Source organism: Pseudopipra pipra, chromosome 8 (assembly GCF_036250125.1).
Source record: "Pseudopipra pipra isolate bDixPip1 chromosome 8, bDixPip1.hap1, whole genome shotgun sequence".
NCBI classification, from domain to species: Eukaryota; Metazoa; Chordata; class Aves; order Passeriformes; family Pipridae; genus Pseudopipra; species Pseudopipra pipra.
In genome coordinates this window covers 16,773,314-16,794,030 of record NC_087556.1, presented here as the reverse complement: position 1 = coordinate 16,794,030, position 20,717 = coordinate 16,773,314, and the positions used below count along the sequence as shown (strand labels likewise).

Below are 20,717 nucleotides of genomic sequence, written 5' to 3'. Positions count from 1 at the left end.
CCTCTAAAGGCTAAGAGTAGCACTTACATATGTGCTACTGACCAGTAGCTTGTTGAGGTAGCAGGTATTGTTTTTTTTAATTAGGCTACATGCTGTGTGATTAGAGGGTGTTAAGGTGCTGGAATCTGCTTTTTAATTCCTTTCCTACTCCAAGAAACTTCAGGAATCATGTTTTTATTTTTCTCACAGAACTGCTCTTCCCTGGTACTTTCTGGATAATGAGTGACTTAGTCTTGCCTGCTTTTAAAACTAATCAGAAGACAAGACTGTTTCAAGTTGTATGGTGGGAGGGTGAAGGAGATCATAGGCTGGAAACAATCTTGAGTTGAAGATAGGTCAAACAGCCTCCTCCTTTAAGGAGTGGCTCTAGCAATTAAATGACCTTGGTACAGGTGGAGCTCTGTCTGGCAAAGCAGAGTGTAAACATAATGTGCCTTATGACAAGTCTTTAGCAGCTGTCTGTAGTGTTAATTAACTGGGCAATTAGAAGAGTAATATAAACCACACCTTTTCAGCCCCCCAGGCAGGGTGCTCTGGCACTGGTCTTAATTGAGTGTTCAAGTGGAGACTGCATTTAAGTCTCCTCTCTGGCTGCTGCTGGAGCCTTCTTATCACTCAGTAAGGGAGACAGAAATACTTACTTAGAGAGCTTGGAAACCTGTGTGGATGCTGAAGGGGCTGGGAGAGCCAAGTCCCTGCTGCCCTCCATGGTGTTGCTGAACCATCCCACAGTAGCAGGAAGCTCTGGGGTCAATAGCCTCTGGGAATCAGACAGATTTCCCTGCAGGGACTGTCCCTTCTAGTGCACAGCTGGGTCTGACTGTAATGGACCTGTTGCTTAGTGTAGGGTGCATGCAGTGCCAAGTGGGTAAGCAGAGAAGTGAACTTAATTCTCTTATCTGCTCTGGGAAGTCTTCTGTGTTTAAGACTTGATACTTGGTCAGGAGGACAGGGCAGGAGCAGCAGAGGGATGCGAGCTGTTCCTGTGAAACCCTGGCACAGGGTGAAAGGTAGGCCACGTGGAGGTTTCCTCCACTGGTGTATTGGTCCTATCTTCCTTGCCTGTTCTCCAACTCCACTGGGGTGTTAGTGGCTCTTATGGCTCCTGCTATGTGAATTTTTTTTTTCCTTCTGTGAAAGTGTATTATTTTCCTTCTACATCACAGGTGTGTTTCTGCCTTATTTTTTTCTAAGCCTCTACTTTCTCTAGTTGGGTCTCATTGACTTTTGCTTACCTGTATGTGACTTCTCGTGTCATCACCCTCTTTAGCTTCACTCTGTACCACCTGGTTGTGCTATTGAACTAAAGGTGGTGTGAGGTGCTGTAGACAGTGGCTTAGACTTCTGCAGGTGAAGGAAAGCTGTTCTGTCCAGGAGGGTGCTGCTGGCTGGGAATGAAGGAGCTGAGGAAAAGCAGTCCTGAGGCCATCTGTCAGTTGAGGCTGTTGTGCAGTGCTGAACCCAGATTTACGGAAAGAAACCCTGGTGCTGAGCATCAGCACACTTTGTCTCTAGTGCCTTCACTCGTTCTTCTTGGAAGTGGTGTGTGTGCTGCCTGTCTGTGGCTGCCTGCTCTGGGGCTTTGGAAGCACAGCCCAGCAACAGCACCTAATACAGGGCTGCTCAAAGTTAACACCTACACTTTGCTGTATCTGAATTTTCCAAAGGCACTCTTTGCCATCTAGATCTTTAAGAACAGCACCTGCTTCAAAAGAGTAAACTTGTTTCTTTGCCAGAGTTAAAAGTTCTTTAGAAGCTTGGAGGTAACAATTCTTTTCCCTACCAACTATGCTCACCTGAAACCCTAAAGGTGTGGTAGTTGCTATACTACAAGCCAGGTGTTCGTTAATAAAATCTGAGGACAATTATCATAATAGTGATGCTTTTATTAAATTTCTTATGCTTGCATTACAATGCATCCTGGAGTAGAGAACTATACAGTATGTTACACATTATAAATACATTTATTTCTGAAAATACATGAATATATTTAATATAATGCTGTAATAAAAAAAGAGTGCTAGCTCATCTGAGTTTAAAAAAATCCAAACCAACAAACTTATAACATGAATGGAGGTGGTGGTAGGAAATACCAGTTCATGATGCTACGTCTTAAAATACATTAAATTCAGTTTGCACTGATTCACATTCGTTACAGTCTCTGTAAAGCTGGAGAGATAATGGAGGGTGTATGTTAATGCATGATTTTTGTTCCCTGTATGTATGGAGATATACAGATTATTCACAGAATAATCAAGTAATAAATCTTTCTAGCTTTGGATGAAGCTAGCAAGATACACAGTGAATAACCAAGTCCTGCAGCAGCAGCAGCTACAACTGAAACATTAAACACAGCACCTACTTTAGGGTGCTAACTTTGAGTCAGCACAGACCTTTTTCTTTTTAATTGAGCTTTGGTTATTTCGTTTGGGGTTTTTGTGGGGGTTTTTTTTGAGGTGCTAAGTAACAACAGTAGCAACCCTTCTGAGTACTTGGAGCACTAGGCGTGGGCTACTGCCTTCACTCATCCCTACAAACCACAGCTGCCCTTGGAGAGCATGGCTGAGCTGCTCTGAATTCCAGAAAAGATCCTGCTCTGGTTTGGAGGACTCCAAGGGCTCCAGCTGATCTGGATGAGCAACGGTGAAGCATCTGTTATCGAGAGACTTTGTCTGCTGAAGCTTCTTAAATCTTGGTTCTCAGGCAAGTTTGGGTTGGGGAGAGATTTTTAAACACCAATTGCTTAACTTCTAATTATATTTTAATTTATGGGGTAGAATGATGCTTTATCAAGTGGCAAGTTTAGTTTACTTAAATCTTTACTCCATGTGCATTAATTATTTTGCTAGTACCAATGAGAGCTAGTGCGCAGAGACCACTGCAACCATGGGACTTTCAGAAGCATGCACTGTCTGTTCCTTGAGTCTGGAATCAGCAAACACGTTGCAATAAGGCAGCCACCAAATACACTCGTACTGTTATACAGTTCTTAATGTATCCCAAAAGAGCAGCAGTTTATAAAGGATGTATTTGAATAACTGCCTTGCAGCTCTGCTCTCCTTCTCACCTTTTCCCATCAGAGACTGCTGGCTGAGCCACACAGCAGCATGATTGCTCCACCTACAGCCTCAGGCTCTCACCTGCACAGATAGAGGACTTAAATGTAACTTAAAAGTAGGAATTCAAGCCTGGTGTCTCACCTTGCCCCTCCCCCTGCCGCCAAAAAAAAAAAAAAGAAAAAAAAGGAAAATTAAAAGACTGATAGCATAAGAGTTGTGCTGCCCAGTGAAGCAGAGGCATTGCCCTAGGTGTGCCCTGCAGTCTCTGGAAAGGCTGATTCCTGCATTACCTCTCACTCTGGTCTCTACAATGAGCATGCACAATGCCAGCTTCTGTGGAGGGTAGTACTGGAGTCTGGGGGCCCCTGCAGAAGGAGTAGGCTCACAGGATGGGAAGCTAGTCCTGGATTAAGGAATGACTTCAGCTTTACATACTTGGTTTACCTATTGGATTCCAGCAAAAAGGCACAGCTGGCCATATGCTGCTCTGAAGGGAGGAGCTGTGCTGCGGACAAGCAGAGACTGCAACTCAGACCCCCAGAAGGAGGAGGCTCTCCTTTCAGCAGCCACTTCTGCACTGGGCAAGGAGTCCCTAGCACTCCTTTAGATGATGCTGTGTCCCATAAAGCTTACATTTATTTCAGCTGGAGAAGGTCTCCAGAAAGCAATGACAGTTTAAAAGCTTCAGTGTTTCAGGTAGTTCTGTTCCTAACCCAGACTGGAGGAAGAATTTCTGAGTCTTAAAAGTCTCTGTTGGTTATGTTGCTATGATGCTAAGAGCAATTTTCATCCATGACTTTTGTAAATACACTTCAAGTTCAGGAGCGAAGCCATACATAGCTGAGGATGCCTCTGCCCACAGACCCTTCTCAACCTCCCCCTTCCCTCTTTCCCTTTTGATGCTCAAATCAGAGTTGCTCTGTTGACAACTGTAGGATGCAGATTGCACAAAGTAACCCTGGAGTTCTTGGTTTTGTGTCCTTTGGTGTTTTCATGTTGCCTTTCTGAAACAGAAACATACAGTGAATGTGAGATTAGGGAGAGTTTTTCTGCATTTAACCTCTAGGCTGAGTTGGGAAGGTGGCAGATGAAACAGAGGCTGGTTCTGATTTAGTCTTTATTAGGGACAGATTGTCTCTTTCCCAAGACATCTGGTTGGCTTATTATTTGGGAGTCTTTTGACTGACTGTAGGTAAATGAATTTGGTGCTGTTTTTTATTTTTTGTAAAAAGGCTGTGTGATGTAGCCTGTATGACTACAGTTACCTTTAAATTGTGGGTTAAAATTAAAAAAAAACCAACAAACCAAAAACTGGAGGACTATAAAAATGAAGATATATGGGCCAGTCATCATCAGGTGTAAACCCATATAATCTGAACTTCAAAAATCAGACCTATTGCTGTCTTTGCATGCTGGACTGTGTCTGGAAGAAGGAACAGGACTACCTCATTTCTGTGCTGAGAAGAGGCAAAAAAATCCACCAACCCATAAGGAAACACCTGCTGCTTTACCTTGTTCCATTTGACTCGTGTTATCAGAAAGGCCACATGTTTTCATTCTTTGTATTTTGTCCCAGAATGATCATGGAGTTCCTCTCAGTTTTCTTCAGCTCTGAAGACATAATATCTGGCCTTAACAAATGGAAAAATACAATTGAATTTGACAGAGGTCAGAACGCATGGCTGTGTTTTTAACGTTAATATGCTGTGCATATGTACCCAACATCCAAGCTGTACCCAACATCCAAGCTATACCCAAAGCAGCTTCCCCTTCTCCAGTCTGAAATTCCAAAACAGATGCTGTCCAAATATTTGTGGCAGCGTGCGAAAAAAGAGAGAGCCACAAAATGCAGCACTTGGCATGGAGTCACACTAATGGATGGACACAAACATCATTTTGTTGTGAGCAACCAGTATTTTCTGCCTAGCTGGCAGCCGGGGCACAGACTCATGGTTCAGTGTCACAGTAAAGTTAAAAATTCTGGCCTGAAGCAGTAAATAGGAAATTAAGTGTTTTGAAGAGCAACACTAAGCTAGCTGCTGTGGACTGTCTCCAGCCTATTTTTTGTTCATTATTTTTTACACATGATTGAAATAAGTATAATATATCCTGTTTGGTTGAAATTACTTAGCTTAGGCCTCCAGGACTTATGTCCTTCTAGAATACCTTCTAAACATTTTTTAAAATTGCTTCTGTTTAAGAAAGAAAAGCTCTAGTTTGGGGTTTTTTTAAAGCAGTATTTGAAAGTTATTTACAGAAAATAAATGGCTATTTACTTCAAATATTTGATTTGAAAAATTTTCAACTGGAAGTCCTGACTGATGTGGTGCAGACTCTTTTTGTTGTCAACTACTATTTTGGTTTTTGTCTAAATGTTGCATGTTTTCTTGTTTGTTCAGCTCTTAGTTCTTTTACAATGGGATGGTCAAACTTCTGCATCGATGATGTTCTTTAATTCTTTGTCTGTTTCTCAACCCTGAGCACAGGGATCTCTCTTAGTAGTAATTTCCCAAGTGAAAAGCAGTGTTCAGACCTGGGTCTGAGGTTCTAGGGACCTTTTCAACCTTTGCTGTACAGTACTGAAGATAGGGGTTTGTAATACAAGAGCTGTGCTTGTCATTCCTTAATGACTTTGCCCTAACCACAAAGTAGGTGTCATACAGCAGCAAGCTTTTGGTGGCTTCAAACTGAAACTATTATCTTTACCATGAAAAATACTGTATTTGAGGCTAGCTCATGCCCATGCAGCTGTATTAAAGCTATAGCTCCCATAGAGAGCCAGGTGGGTATGTCTGCACAGGAATGTCAGGAGGGGATTGCTCAAAGCTGCTCACATTAGGTCCTGTCCTGGAAAGCTGGGTCCATGTGCTGCATAAATTCATAACACCATGCTCAAGTCAGTCATCAGCCTGTTCTGCCCCTTTGCACAAAATAGATGTTGCTTTGCAGGAATAAATGTACTAGCAGGAAAAAGAAAATGAAATGAAAACCTGAGCCTGTTTAGAACAATGTATGACAAACCACTGAGTCCTGTGCCAGTATGTTTACCTTGGCAGGCCCCCCTCTCTCCTGCTAAAAGAACCAAGTTCTCTCTCTACTATGAGAATTCTTTTGTGGATGTTTAAAACAAAAAGAAAAAAAGGAGACAGAAAAGAAAAACAAAACAACTGCCCTGGAGCAGATCATTCATCATACACAGAGTGGGAGCATAAAAGGGGATTTGCTTTGACCTAGTTACAAAAACAAAAACAAAGAGACTTTCTCTAATTGCCCAAATGACTCAAGTGGGACTGGGTGTCAAAAGCAACAAACTCTTCTTCCTTGGGAGCTGTGTTAATATAGGGCACCAGGATCCAGCCTGTTCCAGTTTGAGACCTGGAGCCCAAGGAAGCCCGGGTAAGCAAAAGCCAGCCAGCTCCATATGCCTGCACGTATAAACAGGACTAGGAGCCAGGACAAACATGTTTCATAAATTATAACAAAGACAGTGGCTTTAAATGCTGAGAGTATCAGACCTTCAAGGTTTGCTTTGCCAAGAGCTACAGATGAGTGAGACTTTCTCGCTTTACAAAGAGTCTGTCTTTCTGTCCAGCAGCATTTGCCAGCCTGTCATTGATCCATTAAGCCTAACTTTCTATTTCATAGGAACCTGAAGGCAACTGCATATCCAAATGCCACGTGACCAAGGTGCCCAATTTTCCAGGTCAGTGTCAGTACATTGTTATTGCTGGGTTTGGTGTAAAAAGAACAAGATCAAATACAGATAGGGCTAGGGAATAAGGAAATGGAGGCAGATAAAGGGGCATAAGTAGAGCCAAGGGGTCCATGTAGATATACACGAGAAGAAAGTTAGTGAAAGAAAAGGCCATTCATCAGCAATAGAAAGCAGCCTGGAAAAATCAGTGTACAAGATGTCTGGGGCTGCCCAGTTACAACCAGGTAAAAAATTGTCCATTCGGCATCTCACTGTATAGCATTTCCATGGCAGCCATAGTTCTCATGGACATTTCTAGGGAGCTAGAATTTCTGTTAGGAGCTATTGGGCTGGCCCTTTTTTGGAAGTATATCAGTTTAGGCACCTGAAGATCTAGCCTTCAATTCTCATGCAGAAAGCACTGGCACTGGCCTCTGTGCTGCAGGGAAAGAGCCAAGCAGGAGGTTAAAGAGACAGAACTTTTCTGAAACCCAAATAAAGTCCTGATTCTATTGAGGTTTAGAGGAAAGGTTCACAGGAGTTTGTATTTTTTCCCCAGCTGGTTCACCATCTATTTTAGATGGAACTGTTTGATCTCTTTCTGCTTTGTGTTTCTTTCAGTTTCCCAAACAATAGGAGGAAGTTCGCCTGTTACGTGTGCTTGGGCCCCAACCAAGCTTTTCCCAGCTGGAAAAGTCACTCCATGAACTACAGAGGGGTTTTTTTGAGCTGTAATTACAAGATTCCCAGTTCCCTTATGTATTTTGTAAGGTAGGTACAGGCTGTCTTAAGGGGAACAATAGGACATTCCTGAGTGCTTAAACAACTGCTGTTTCCCTACCATCACCCCCTCTAAAACCTGAGGAGGGCTTAAGCACATTTGAGCTGTTCTGCCCAAGGTTACTGAGACCTCAGCTGAAAAAACATACAGGGAGGTGCACAGCTCCATGTAATGCTCCTGCTTTGGTGAGTAAGATACCCAGGCTCTTCCTGTTACCTGATTATATACACAAACACTCCAAATTCATCAGACTAGCTGGGAGAACTTGGCAAGCACACTGGGAATATCTGTACAAGGGGTAGCTGGCAGCACTGTCAGATAGACGTGCACCACACAGTATAGCTCAGAGACCAGCCTGTAACTAGCCTGGTAGACAAGCTTGTCTAAGGGACCAGCATGGAACCCTTAATAGAAATAAGACCTCGTGCTTGACCCAAATATTCATCTACAGCAACAAGCAGGTCCCACTCATGAGCATATGCTCAGTAAACTTCATCTCCCTTCCTCTGACAGGAAACCATCCCGCTGATCCTGACTGTCCCATCCCATCACACATCAGGTGCCAAATTGGTTACTGTTCACTGGATGAAAGGTGGGAAAGTGGACAAAGGAGAGCATTAACCTTGACTGTAATGCTTAGGAGGGAGCAGAAAGACAAGTAATTAGACTACAGAGTGGCTCTGGCTAATTGTCATCATCCCCTTGTCCTGCTGGGGGGCAAGCACCATCTTTTAGGGACCCTAATATTTCCATTATTCTTACACAGGTAACATCAAGTTGGGATCTTAGAGCATCTGGGCACTAAGGAAGCAAATGGCACTACTGGCCATGACCAGCATATGCAATGGAGAGAAGGTAAGGAGTGGTCTTCTCCAGGCATCAACAACCAGAGGTAAATCTTCAATCACCTCCTCCCAACACTAAGTGAAAATCTCCCATAGCATTGCCTCACCTGTACAACTGTGGGCAGGACCTCTTCAGAGCAGCAGAGGTCAGTCCCAGCTTGTTCTGATTTCTCAACCGTGTCTTTCTCATAAGATCTCTCATTCTCCCCCAAGCATGGCTCTCACCCTAGGGAGCAAAAAGAAACCACAACTTGAAAGACCAGTGGCAAGTTGCTGGCAGACCTCATCTGGCCAACATATGATACTTTGGGGTACTCCAGGGTGGTGGGAAGAGGGCAACTTCTTTCAGACAGATAGGGGTCAGGTCCCACAAAAGAATTTTTAACACTGTGCAATGATACCTAGTGGCCAGCCTGTACCTATACAGGAAACAAGGAGACAGGATGGAAGAATTGTGAGTAACACCATCCTTTTTTTGTATTTTGTTTGGTAACGTTTCCCTCTAGGACGCTGCTGTTCTATCTGACTTCAGGGTTCAGAGAGTGAGGGCACCTCAGTGGTGAGTGCTAAGTAGCTGCCTAAGGGCAGTTTTACCCTATTGTTATACTGTACTAAAGGAAAAGATCCGTTTGGTTTCCTATCTACTCACATGCGCCCAGGGGGCCTTTACAACAAAACCCAAAAAAGTAGTTTGACTCTCTTATCCTTTCTATTAGGCCAGGTGCACTGTTATCGCCCTTTTCAAGGTGGTGACTTTTGTGGACCATGAATTAGAAGAGATCAAGCCTTTTTTTCCCTGTCACGTCTGCAAGCCACAGCTATTGGGCCCTTACATTTGAAATGCTAATAGAGATTATCAGGAGGTCAGGCAGTCTCAGGAGGCCATCCCTAATGTTTATTCTCTCCAGGCTGAGGTCATCTGGACTCCTGAACTAAAAGGAGCTAAGCATCAAAAATTTTAATGTTCTTTTTCTATATTGTTTTAAATTTCCTAAAGTGATGGCTGGGAAACTTTGGGAACAGAACAAAAATGATCATGCCCCAGAACTAGCATAACAGGTAGAAACGATTCCCATTTCACTAAAGTTCTCAAACCATTATCACGGTTGGAGCATTGTTCTGCCCTGTCCCAAGGTTCCTGCCCACTGTGCCACCTGCAGAGCCATTACTACAGGAGTTGTGGCCACTTTGAGAGCACAACCTGGCAGCTGCCCAGCCACACGTACCAGCCCCAGCAGTGCCTACTGCAGTAACTGCTTGGGGCTCTACAAAGTTTTCAGTTCAAAACTTCAGATGAGGTCACAGGCTCAGCTGAGAACTGCAACACAAGATTCTGTGCTATTGAGTTAATTGCCTGTAAACGAGACTGTTTACTCATGGAAATAGCAAACCTTTGTGTTTACTACTAGGATTAATGTGTGCTGAAGCAGGGTTTTGGAGGCCTCGGCAGTTAGTCCCTCGTTGTGCTGGTGCTGTCTCAGAAAAGCAAGCACAGCTGATACCGCAGAAAGCCTGAGCAGTTGCCTGCTCCTGAGGGCTGTCGTCTGCAGTGGGGGTGGCAGAACAAGGGGCCACACGGGTAAGTCATAATACTTGTGTGTCTGTTACTTTGATAGTAAACTTCGGGAGTCAACAAACCTCTTTTGTTCAAGTACAATGCTGTGCAGTACAGAAGCTTGGTCCCTGATAATGCAGGCACAAGTTAAAAATATTCTGCAAAGATGGTACGTACCGAGATGTTCTTGCTGACATCCAGACCCTAAAAACAAAAGGCAAATACATTGATAAATAACAAGCCAGTGAGACCATCTCCCGTTGTTGGCAAAAGACTAGGCTTTGTTCTCAGCTCTGCCCTGGCATATACCCATAGCCTTGGTCAAGTCCTTTATCTCTTTACTGTTCAGTCTCTCACATGTGTGATAATCCCTTCTTTCTTTTACCTCTCATCTCTCTTTTGTATTTAGACTGCCAGTTCATGTCTATAGTACTTGGTACCCTTAGGATGAGTGTAGCAGACAGAATTCCAATACAGTAGGAATAAATGGGGCATTTCATGTTCAGGTTACAAAATCTAATACTAAGTGACAATACTAAGGTGTGATGTAACAAAAGAACATGAGGATTCAGTTTAAAGAGCATGGATCTTGTTCTCCAGTCCTGTGAAGTCATCAGGACTTTCCGTGTGCTTAAAATACTCTGTAAGCTGGCTGGACACAAGCCAGAACATGGAGCACCTTTCAGAATTCAGCCTTAATTTGATTTCTGAAGTTCATCGAAGTGTTTGTGACCTATTTACAACTTCAGGGTGGAAATTTCATGAGAAGGTCTTTCCCATGAGAGACCTACTCCTTCCTCTTTCCTGTTGGGCTGGGAATATTCTGATTAGAGTCTCTGTGCTGGCATTTCAGCACTTCTGATCCCCACCGGAACATGAAAGTGCTGAGGCAGCCACAAACAATGGGAAAGAAAGGGAGAGGAAAGCACTCATCCTGGCTCCCTTGGACTTCAGAGCCATGGATTCCCTAAGATATGCTTTGGGGACTGGAGCTAATTACATTGATATACTGCTAGTCTAGTAGTAAGTGTGGCCAGCTAAGGATTGATCCACTAAAATTTTTTTATGTGGTCATGAATGTTGGTTTAATCTCACTAACATCAGTAGTGAAGATACTTATGACAGAGTCTACACACTGAGCTGTTTGGAGTTGGTGAGGGCTAAAACCCATGCTGCTCTCTGCAGTGTTCCCCTCCCCTGCACCAGTGATCCATTTGTTCCTTTCTTGGCCTAAAGACAGTCCTTCATTTAAATCTGGGAGTAGAGGGACACAGACCACCCTGGCCCTCACTGCCCCAGCCCTGCTTGATAGCAGACAGGGTTGGTTTGTTCCCCTGGTACCCCACACTCATCTGCCTGAGCAGAACTTCTCTCTGCTTCTCCCATAGGTCCCACTCAGGGTCTGCCTTCAAGCTTATCACTTACCTTTCTTACTGAAGGGTCCTTTGATGGGAAAGCCTGTCCCTCAGCCATACTGCCAGCTTCTCTGAACTCATTCTCCTTGTTCCTGTTGTTTGATGACTTCCTGAGCCCCACCATCAACTGGCTCTTTCCTGATTCCGAGTCTCTCTCGCTTCCTGCAATAAAATGCAAGGACTTGCTCACTTTTCTTAGCAGTGTCCTGCTAGGATGGCCTCTGGGCAGTGCTTCCAGCAAGTTACGACTCCAGATGGGATGAGAACGCTAAGGACTTAAAGATGGGATGAGACTACGTGTGTCTTCATGCCACACTGCAGTGGAGAAAAGGTTAATGCTCCAATAAAGTGCCTGACCATGGCAGGACTTTCTAAGGGTTTCTTCGTGATCTTATTTTCCTTCCAAGCCTGCTCTGAAAGTGCCAGGAAAGGATAATTTTGAGCCTCAGCACTAGAGATCCCTAAGGCCAGTTATACCCTGACTCAGTCCTCCTAGGAGGTGTGCTGAGGTTCTGGGTTTCACCGGGTATTAGAGACAGGCTGAAGTCCAAGGTTTGAAATAAACTCATTAGCCTCACTTAGTGAGTTGGTTGACATCTAACATTGGATCCAGACTTTTCATCTGGCTTTATCATCAGTAGGCTGAGCCCAGTCTTTCTCAGCCTTCTGGAAAAGTTGGTCTCTGATCCAAGCTTTGCAGCTGGGGCTTATTTCCACTTGGTCTGTAGAACAAGTCATCCTCCAGGAATGTGTTCTGTGCCTACTTGAGAGGGTAGGAGACTAACAACAGGCTTAAGGCTTTCCATCTTAGATCAAATCCTACCTTGCCTGGGAAGATTTTAAAGCCACACAGAGGGGCTCCACTAATGGGCCCATTTGGGCATGCTAAGTTTCCAAAAGAAAGACCTATTTTATAATGCATTTATCCTGATCTTTCTAGCCACAGCTGCAGAGCAAAAAGCCCTGATTCGCACAAGTGAAGCAGCCGGTGTTAAAATCCTAGGTATAGACAAAGCATTTTAAATTGCTTCTCTTGGATTTCCAGCTAAGGTTTAGTTCTACTAACACCTTGCTGTGTCCCCATCTGTCTTTCCTAGGGAGAAGAAAGTGGCTGGTCAGCTTATTTGACCAAGTGGTGGCAAACAGGAGGGCAGGTTAGACATATCTGAACTCACCATTGCAGCTGCTCAGCTTTTCAGTGTTCGCTCCTATTTCTGGGATGATGGAAAGATCAGATGGGTTTCCAGTCTGAACCAAGAGGCTGTGAGGTCTGCTCCTCCCAGCAAACATTGTTTTAATGTCTTGATGTGAGCTGAGGAAGATGCTGGCAGCTCCACAGGAGCAATGCTGCAGAAGGTATTCCTATACCAGACAAAAAGAAAGTATGCAGGCTTTCAGGCTGCAACAGCCTAAGGTAACTGGGCAGCGTGATAGCACAGACAAATTGCAATCACTCCAGCCCAGGGATGTCCATCCTTGTCCTGAGACCCACCAGAACCCAGACAAATTACTTAATTTTCTAAAAGGCTGAGAAGCCTGGAGTTGGTAATACAGAGTTTTCATGGATTCATTAGCATTTAACTTAAATTGCCTGATACTAAGCATCTTTTTGGTTTGTTTCCTAGGAAGAACTGAATACAAGTGTCTAAACACAGAGCTGCACAGCTAAGGCATTAGTGTAAATAAACAGATCCATTATAACAATGACTCAAATTTTAAGATAATGTTATTTGTTTTGGAACATGCACAGACAACAATATCTTGTATTTTTGTTGGTGGGATGCCACAGTTCTCTTGCATGTTACCAGTCAGATTGACTGTATGTGGTATTTCAGCCAGTGTACTTCTGCTGTAGCTTGTGGGGCAGAAAGGGGAGATTTTCTACCTTGCATGACCATGTTGCACAAGAATTTAGTAGGGCAGGAAGCAAGAAGAGTTTTATCCAGCTGAAGCAGAAAAGGAACCAGACTGTTTATTGGTTTTGGAACCAGGACAGGCCAACACCAGTTTAGCTCCTCTGGAGACAAGCAATTGACAGTTTCAATGTCACTTCTCATCTGGTTATGTTGTCACAACAGCATGGCACTTTGCGTTACTTATACCTTTGGGAGGTGCTTTGAAAATCTGATGAAAGATGCTGGGTTTGGCCCATGGTATTATAGATTTCCCTGTAAAGCAAAGGATGGGGAGCAACACTGTTCCCTTTGTGTCCCAGGATCGAAGTGTCATCAGTCTCTGTGGTGATGTCTGTACTACTCTCAAGAACAGCATTGGGAGCACTGGTTACCTACAATCCTCATGACCAGCTCTTAATACCACACTAACTAATCTCTGCTTTGGGGGTTGTGTCTTCCTGAGCCATGTCTGGGACATGGAAACCTTTCCACGCTCATGAAGAGTGAACATGGTTTGTAAAGGAGCCTTTGGAATCCCTCCAAAAATATGATGTGGACAGCAATCTTCACATCTCATGCCAAATGGGGTAGTAGTGTTCCTCTTCTACACAGAGGGGCTATGACTAAAGAACAAAATGGCAGAGAGCTGCTCAAATATAGGAGATGCAGGCACCACAGAGATACCTGGGAGAGCATCCAGTTTTGTAGAGCACGCTGCAAGTGCTGAATGTTACAACTGGGGATCCAGTTCCCCACTGAACAGTATGGGACAAATGCATCTCCAAAGGCACTGCTGAGAGATCTTGAAGAGTACCAAAAAGATCAAGGTTTCAAATATTTAAATGAAAGCACGGTGCCTTTCATTTCAGTGGGAGCTGGGGAGGGGGGCACATACACCAGATGAGTTTGCAGCTTGGAAGAGTTACTTTGAGCAATGACTCACAACTGTAAAGCTCCAGGAAATGTGTTAACAATTCCCAGGCTCTATGTAGGAGGCTGCATTCCTCTGAGCATGAGATGGGTACATGGAAATTACGAGCTACTTTGCTCTGCAACCTGACTCAGAACTTGGCTTTGGCTCTGAGGAGGAGTCAGTCACCTACTGCAGATCCAGTCCCAGCAGGTGGGAGAGCAGCACCAGGGGAAGAATGACGCTATCGGGAGAATAAAAGACTCGCCATAGCACAGCTGGGAAGAAATAGTTGAGTGTGACAAACCCCTTCTGTTCCTTTGGGGAGTGATAAAATAAACAGAAAAGCAGAGGAGGAAGAAAGCTGGAAACCTTGTGTGGTGGCTGAAGAAAAAGAACTAAGAAGTAGAGGTGGGGTAGAGCTGAACAAAATATGCGGGGGCAAAAAAATGCTGTTTAGGTGGACACTGAAATGATTTGCAAATTTCAGTCAAATTCCCCAGCTAAGTCTGGCTGATAAAAATGACAAATGGGAACAGTGAGATGTTTTGTATCAGAGATTCTTCATCTGGCAGCTCAGAAGCACAAGAAGGGAAAGAAAACATGGAGTTGGGTAGTAGCACCACTACTTCTCTTTCCCATTGTGTCGTTTTGTGAGAAATTCTGGGATTTTGACATTTGAAGGAAGAAATATCTCTTAATTCAGAACACAATTGCTAAGGAGGTCTGCAGATTTCGTTTTGATAGCACTGAGGAGAGGAGATGTGTTTCTGGGAAGTTTACAACTGTAGAGAAGTAAAAGCTAATGACTTAAGAGCTGGCCATCGCATGAGGTGAGAGGGGTGCTTTTTTAAGTCAACAGAAGCAAGTACATCTGGGAAGCAAAATTGAACAGGAACAGAAACCCAAGCCCACGCTCGGGAAACTAAGCCCATTGTGGTGGGCAAGAGTTCCCTGAAGACCAAAGTACCCAGCCCAGGTGGATGATGGATCCGGTAAATTAGCATCTTCCCTCACACAGAACTTTCCATCTGGGCCATGACTATATAATTTAATGGAAGATGCTATGGTGTCTGCTTACCTCTTTTAACTGGCACATCTTCTGCTCTTTCTGCAAGCTGCACACCTGTTTTTGGAGACGCAGGTTGTGCTCCTGCAGCTGCCCAATCTTTTCAATCAGTTGGCAAATGTGTTCTAGGTATCCCAGACCAGATCCCAGGGCTTTGCTGTTACCTTGGTTCACCTGCAAAGACAATGCATCTTGGACCATGGAGTAACAACAGAGCAATTCTTACTAGCAGCTAAGAGCCCTACACACTCCTTACAGTCATGTGTGCTTCCTCTTGCAAGGGGCTTTGGTCATAGACAGATTTGAGCTACAGCATTGCTTACTGGAGCTCTTTTCTGGATTACTCAGCAATATCCACTATCAGAGGGACTCCTCTGACTGATCACAGGCTGACACAGAGGAAAACCTCATGACAACTTGTTTCTAGTTCCACCTCTCAGGCTAATTTTTGTCTTTTAGTACCCACAGGACCCTTACAAACAAATATGATTCTACTGTATGGTACAGATGGCTGGGGCTAGTATGGCTCACTTAGCCTACAGTCCTCAGTGCAAATCATGCTTATGTGTACTGAGGCTGAGCTTGACTCCTACCCAAAGGCACGTATCTCTGCAGGTTGCATTGATTTGCTGCACTGTGGCCAACCTGAGGGTACATTTTGTCTGATGTACTCCGACTGGTACATCACGAGTCTCTAAGAGAGACGTGTGTCTGAACCAAGCTGCCAAAGAGAAAGAATATCTTTCCACTGCTCTTTACCAGATGCCAACTTACATCCCTGTTGCTGTTTTCTCAGTCTTTAAGAGATGCCCAAAGAAAGTCTGCAGGATCAACTTTGCTGTCTGGCTGTAGTAGGATAATCTCTACTACCACTCTCTCTTCACCTGCCAGAGTCTCACTGCTGCTCAGCCGAAGGCAGTGCCAGAGACTGAAATCCTGTGGCAGGGGAAAGGCAATGATGCTGCCCTGCCCCCTGCTCTGCACCTCACCATTTCTGGTCCCAGGACTTCCCTGTGCACAGCAAGTGTCCTCCCCTGTGCCATGAGCAGGCTGTGTCGAACGTGATGCAAACAAACACATGCAGAGGCTCACTTCCACCTTGGCGCTGCCTGCTGATGTGCGTGTGATATCAGTAAGTAAAATAAGCTTCGATCTTTACAAAAGCAGTGCTCTAAGTTTATCTTACTTCAAAAAATAAGTTCCCTCTACAAAAGCAGGAAGCTTACTCTGTCTCCTTTCCCACAACAATCTACATTTTTGGGGAAATGCCAGCCTTAGGACTCTTCCTGTCTTTTCATTATGTCAGAAAGCTCATGGTGTGTTCAAAAATAATCAACATTAGGATTTACTTCTTTTTAAACAAATGATGATACAACGTTATTTATAAACAGGTATTATTATATCCAGATGGTTTTGTGTCTGAGGTTGGGACAGAGGTTGTTGACTCCAAGCCAATCAGTCATTCATATTCACGATTTTTTGTTTCCTCTCAGGCAGAGCCTGCAGAAGTGATGGCAAGACAAAAGTTACTCAGCCATGAAACTGAGTACTCAGTGTGGCTGTGCAGCGAGAAGGAGCACAGCCCCAGGACCCAAAGGGAGACCAAAGCCTGTGTGGTGTCTGGTGAGAAAAGCTTGAATCAAAAGCACTATAACTAACATATCTGAAAGCAGCTAGGGATTCCGGGGTGCCTAGCTTCAGAAGCATGATTTTCAGAAAGTACATGAGTATCAGCTTCTGAAAATTTGGCCATTTTGAGCAGTCCTGAAATGAATAGGAATTTTTTGTATGCTGTCCCAATGGGTTGTCAGATGCTCCTCATTAGCCTTGAAAATATAAGTTTTCTGCCACACTGTACCCGTACCCTCTTTTTGCACATCTAGCAACTCCCCTTCCTGCCAGTTTGCTTTTGCATGACTGTTGGCACGTGTATTGCCTTAAGGAGACACTGAGCCAAATCTAACTCCTTATATCTGTGGAAACAAAAGGGGAGGGTACAAGGGACAGAGGAGGTCTTGGAGAAGAAGATGATATAAAATATTTAGTCCTAACTTAGATTGCAGAAAAAGCATGAAGCATTTGTGACCTCTTTCAGTTAGAGACCCTCTTTTTGTTTGTCCTGTACTTAATGCTGTACGGTCCTGCTTCATGTCTGCAGCTGCTAGGTTGGTAGGGCAAAATGGGCATGGTGAAGAGAAGAGAAGGTGGCCCTGATTTCCAGTGCTCTGTGTCTAGGGCTGAAGGCACGGGAAAGAAAAGGTGTATTTGGGGCAGACATGGAGAAAATCTGGCTTCTAGCAAAAGTTAGACAGAACTTCTAACTCTTGAGAGTAAATTCAGGTGCCCAGAAAATGAGAGGGAAAAGGTGCAGAGTAGTTGCTCCAGGTCTTAGGTGGATCTACTCCTGCAGAGGACCTAAACCAGACTGAAGGTTGGACTCAATATGCTAAAGACCCCAGACAGAGGAAACAGCCATCTTTCAGAGGCTGCTTAGGGCAGGCGGTTTGGCCTATTTGATAGGAAATTTATCTGCATTTTATTGAAGTGATCCCAGAAAGTGCAAATGAGCAAGAGGAAAATGAGGCAGAGCCTCCTGTGCCCGCACATTCCTGCAGGGCCAGCCACCTCAGTGGTCAGCATGCAAGAGTAGAAACTTTTAAAGGGGGGGCTTGCTTCACCTGGCTTGCCCTGCCACAGAGCCTGTTAGCCTCAGAATTGCTCAGATGTGGTAGGCGTTTGATACAGAAAATTTGTGCAATGTAGCTGGTTTCCCCCAAAACAATTGCACAGAGAGGGCCTCTCTAGGAACCCTTCAAGGACTTTGTTTTTCCATAGACTAGAAATACCTAAACAGCCCTTGATATCTTCTGGTGATACCAAGTGCATAGAACCTGGTCTGTCCTATTCTGGTCTAAATATTTTCCTTTCAGCACCTGAGACAGTTTTATGCTAGTAGTGAACAGTAAGCAACCATAGAAAAACTGCAAACATTTTCCAGGATGAGTCTCTTCCACTTTCTGTCCTAGTTGAAGCTTCCCAAAATATTCACCTAACAAGACCGAAATTTTTCCCACTCCGCACATGGGAATTATCAAGTAGTGTTGGAACAAAAGCTGTATACCCATTTTTGAGCTGATGAAACCTACGAAGAAGGAAAAACACCTTGCCTACTTTTCTGCAAGGTAAAGATGAGAAGGATCAGACAGACACAATTTATGAATCAAATGGTTGAAGTTGCTCTAGGAAAGTAACAATATAATGTATAAGTAGGTGCCAGATTTTGCTTTTAGGTACATGAGACTGAGCCAGACCCTCATCTGGAAGAAAAGGAGTCAAAGGCTCTCAGCTATGCTGTGCTGAGTTACTTCCATTACAGTTTTGACCCTGCAGAGTTGAGGTGCACTACACTGACTTTACACCTGTGTAACTAAAAAGAGATCTCTGCCCTTGTCAGTGCTCACCTGAGTAAGTTCTGGGGACAGCTTCTCGGTACATGTGTATATGGCAATAAACCATTACAGTTGTGCTGGCCCACAGATTTCTTAGGAAGTTTAAAAATACAGGATCAGTATCTGCACTGGGACCTATGGCTAATCCAGAGCCCTCCAGGCAATATTTTGACTAGTGTAAAATCACTTTTCCTCTGAGGCTACCCAAGTTGCAGAGGTGGAAGCCTGTCTCTCTTGTCTCTGTGTAACATTGTGCTCCCTGCAGCATCTGAGAACTACAAAGATTTGAAGTTCAGTGGGAGCTGCAAGAATGACAGTTGCTTTCAAGCCCCTTGTCCAACTGATCTATAATCAAAATCTGTATTTCTGGTCATCTAATCAGCAGTTTTCCTGCCTCATTTCAGCCATTATCTGTTACTTGGATACACATAGTGTGCTTTTCGTCAGTTGGGCTCAATGGAAAACTGTCCTGGGCTGGACCTGGCAGCAGGAGTTTAAGGTGATGGGCAGCTTGCAGGGGAAGATTTTCTTCATTCAGACAAGAGCTCACTGATGTATTTTGCATTGACTAGGTTTCTGCACTTCACGCAATGCTCTTCACTTTCTCTTGTGGATAGTTTTTAGTTATACTGTGCTCCATCCTCCCATAAATCCCTCTTTGTGTGCTCTTGCCACATTAGCATGGCCAGTACAGAGGCAGCACAGTCACTGCACCGACTGCCACCAAGGAACATAATTATGAACCTCCCATCACGGACTCGGAGCGACTGATTAGCGACGCCACAGGTTGAGCGGGAAGCATTTGTCACTGAAAGCTGACAGCACCAGGAGCCTTGTGAATAACAGGAAAGAGAGGGATTGTGCTGTATATTTCTGAGTGCTCCACCCTGCTGTCCAGGAGGGGCTGTGCTTGCTGATAGCTTCTGATTTCCTCTGAGCAGCATGCACAGGCTATGGGGATGACCACCACAGGTTGCCCTATTCTTCCCCTGAACCATACCACTCTGTAGAGAAGCATTTTGACTGCTTTGGCCCAGGATAAATTGCACTGCATGAATAATGGGGTTTTTTTCATTTAATGATGACAATGTTCCCACCCTCTCTCTTCGTCTAGGATATGGGCTGGCTTTAAATGTAAACTTTATGAAGTGTGAGGAAATGTTTGTAAAGCAAAAGCATCAAAAGCTATGTATCTTCAAACTGACCCTGAACATTTAATTTTGATTAAAAGGAAATGCTTTTATTTAGGCTTCAAAGTTCTTTCTCTTGTTGTTTGACAGCTTCTACTTTCTTTCATCTTTCCAAATGCAGGCAAATTTCAAAATAACAATAGTTCAAAACAAAAGATCAGACAGTTTTGTTTAAGAAATGCTGGACTGAAATGATTTGATGTATATTTTCAGCCAAAGCTATTCACCAACTGAATCCAAATGGTCAAAACATTTGGTCATTTCCAGTCTCTCTTCTTCAGTATTTTCCTTCCTGTTCTCTTGGAAGAGGCCTCAGCAGTGAGGGAGGTCAGGAGGACATCAAGGGGCAACCTCATCCAGAGACTGAATCCTTGCTCGGCTGTGGTGAGCTGGTAAGTGCAGTGCTGTTGGCATTGCCACAGCCAGCTGGGCTAGGGAAACTCAACTGTTCTCCTCTCACATAAAAGCTCTATTCCCAAAACAAGCAACAGAACTGAGGAAGTTGCTGTCACCTATAATTAAATAATGCTGTCACTTAGCATTAAATATAAGCCAGTGTAAGCACTCTTGCATGTCTATCAACATTATTGCAGCAGGAATTGATTTGATAGAGCAATTTGGTTTGCCACGTTCTTGCCAAGCAGGGCAGGCATACCCTGTACTGGCCTGCTTTCTTTCAGACAACACTGATTGCATTTCTAGAGGTATCTGAGTCCCTCAGAAGACATCAGGCCATAGAAGAGATTGGCTTCTAAGTACCATGTTGTGTCTTGGGACAGGTTACAGGCAAATGTGAAAACCACAGAGTATGCCTGAAGCAGAGCCTCAGCTGGGATGAACCAAGATGGATTCATC

General features: G+C 44.1%; 1 protein-coding gene across 1 annotated transcript in view; it reads right to left on the bottom strand.

Annotated features, from left to right (window-relative positions):
• Nucleotides 1-1,871: 1,871 nt before the first annotated feature.
• The window catches only part of LOC135417946 (uncharacterized), a 31,220-nt gene continuing 12,374 nt past the window's right edge, over nucleotides 1,872-20,717 (bottom strand). Inside the window, exons 3-9 of the mRNA XM_064662673.1 lie at nucleotides 15,236-15,397; nucleotides 12,525-12,711; nucleotides 11,360-11,511; nucleotides 10,112-10,138; nucleotides 8,487-8,605; nucleotides 4,571-4,690; nucleotides 1,872-4,063 (exon numbers count right to left, since the gene is read on the bottom strand). Of these exons, the coding sequence (XP_064518743.1) occupies nucleotides 4,594-4,690; nucleotides 8,487-8,605; nucleotides 10,112-10,138; nucleotides 11,360-11,511; nucleotides 12,525-12,711; nucleotides 15,236-15,397 (744 nt within the window). The 3' untranslated portion in view covers nucleotides 1,872-4,063; nucleotides 4,571-4,593. The remainder of the gene's footprint in view (nucleotides 4,064-4,570; nucleotides 4,691-8,486; nucleotides 8,606-10,111; nucleotides 10,139-11,359; nucleotides 11,512-12,524; nucleotides 12,712-15,235; nucleotides 15,398-20,717) is intronic.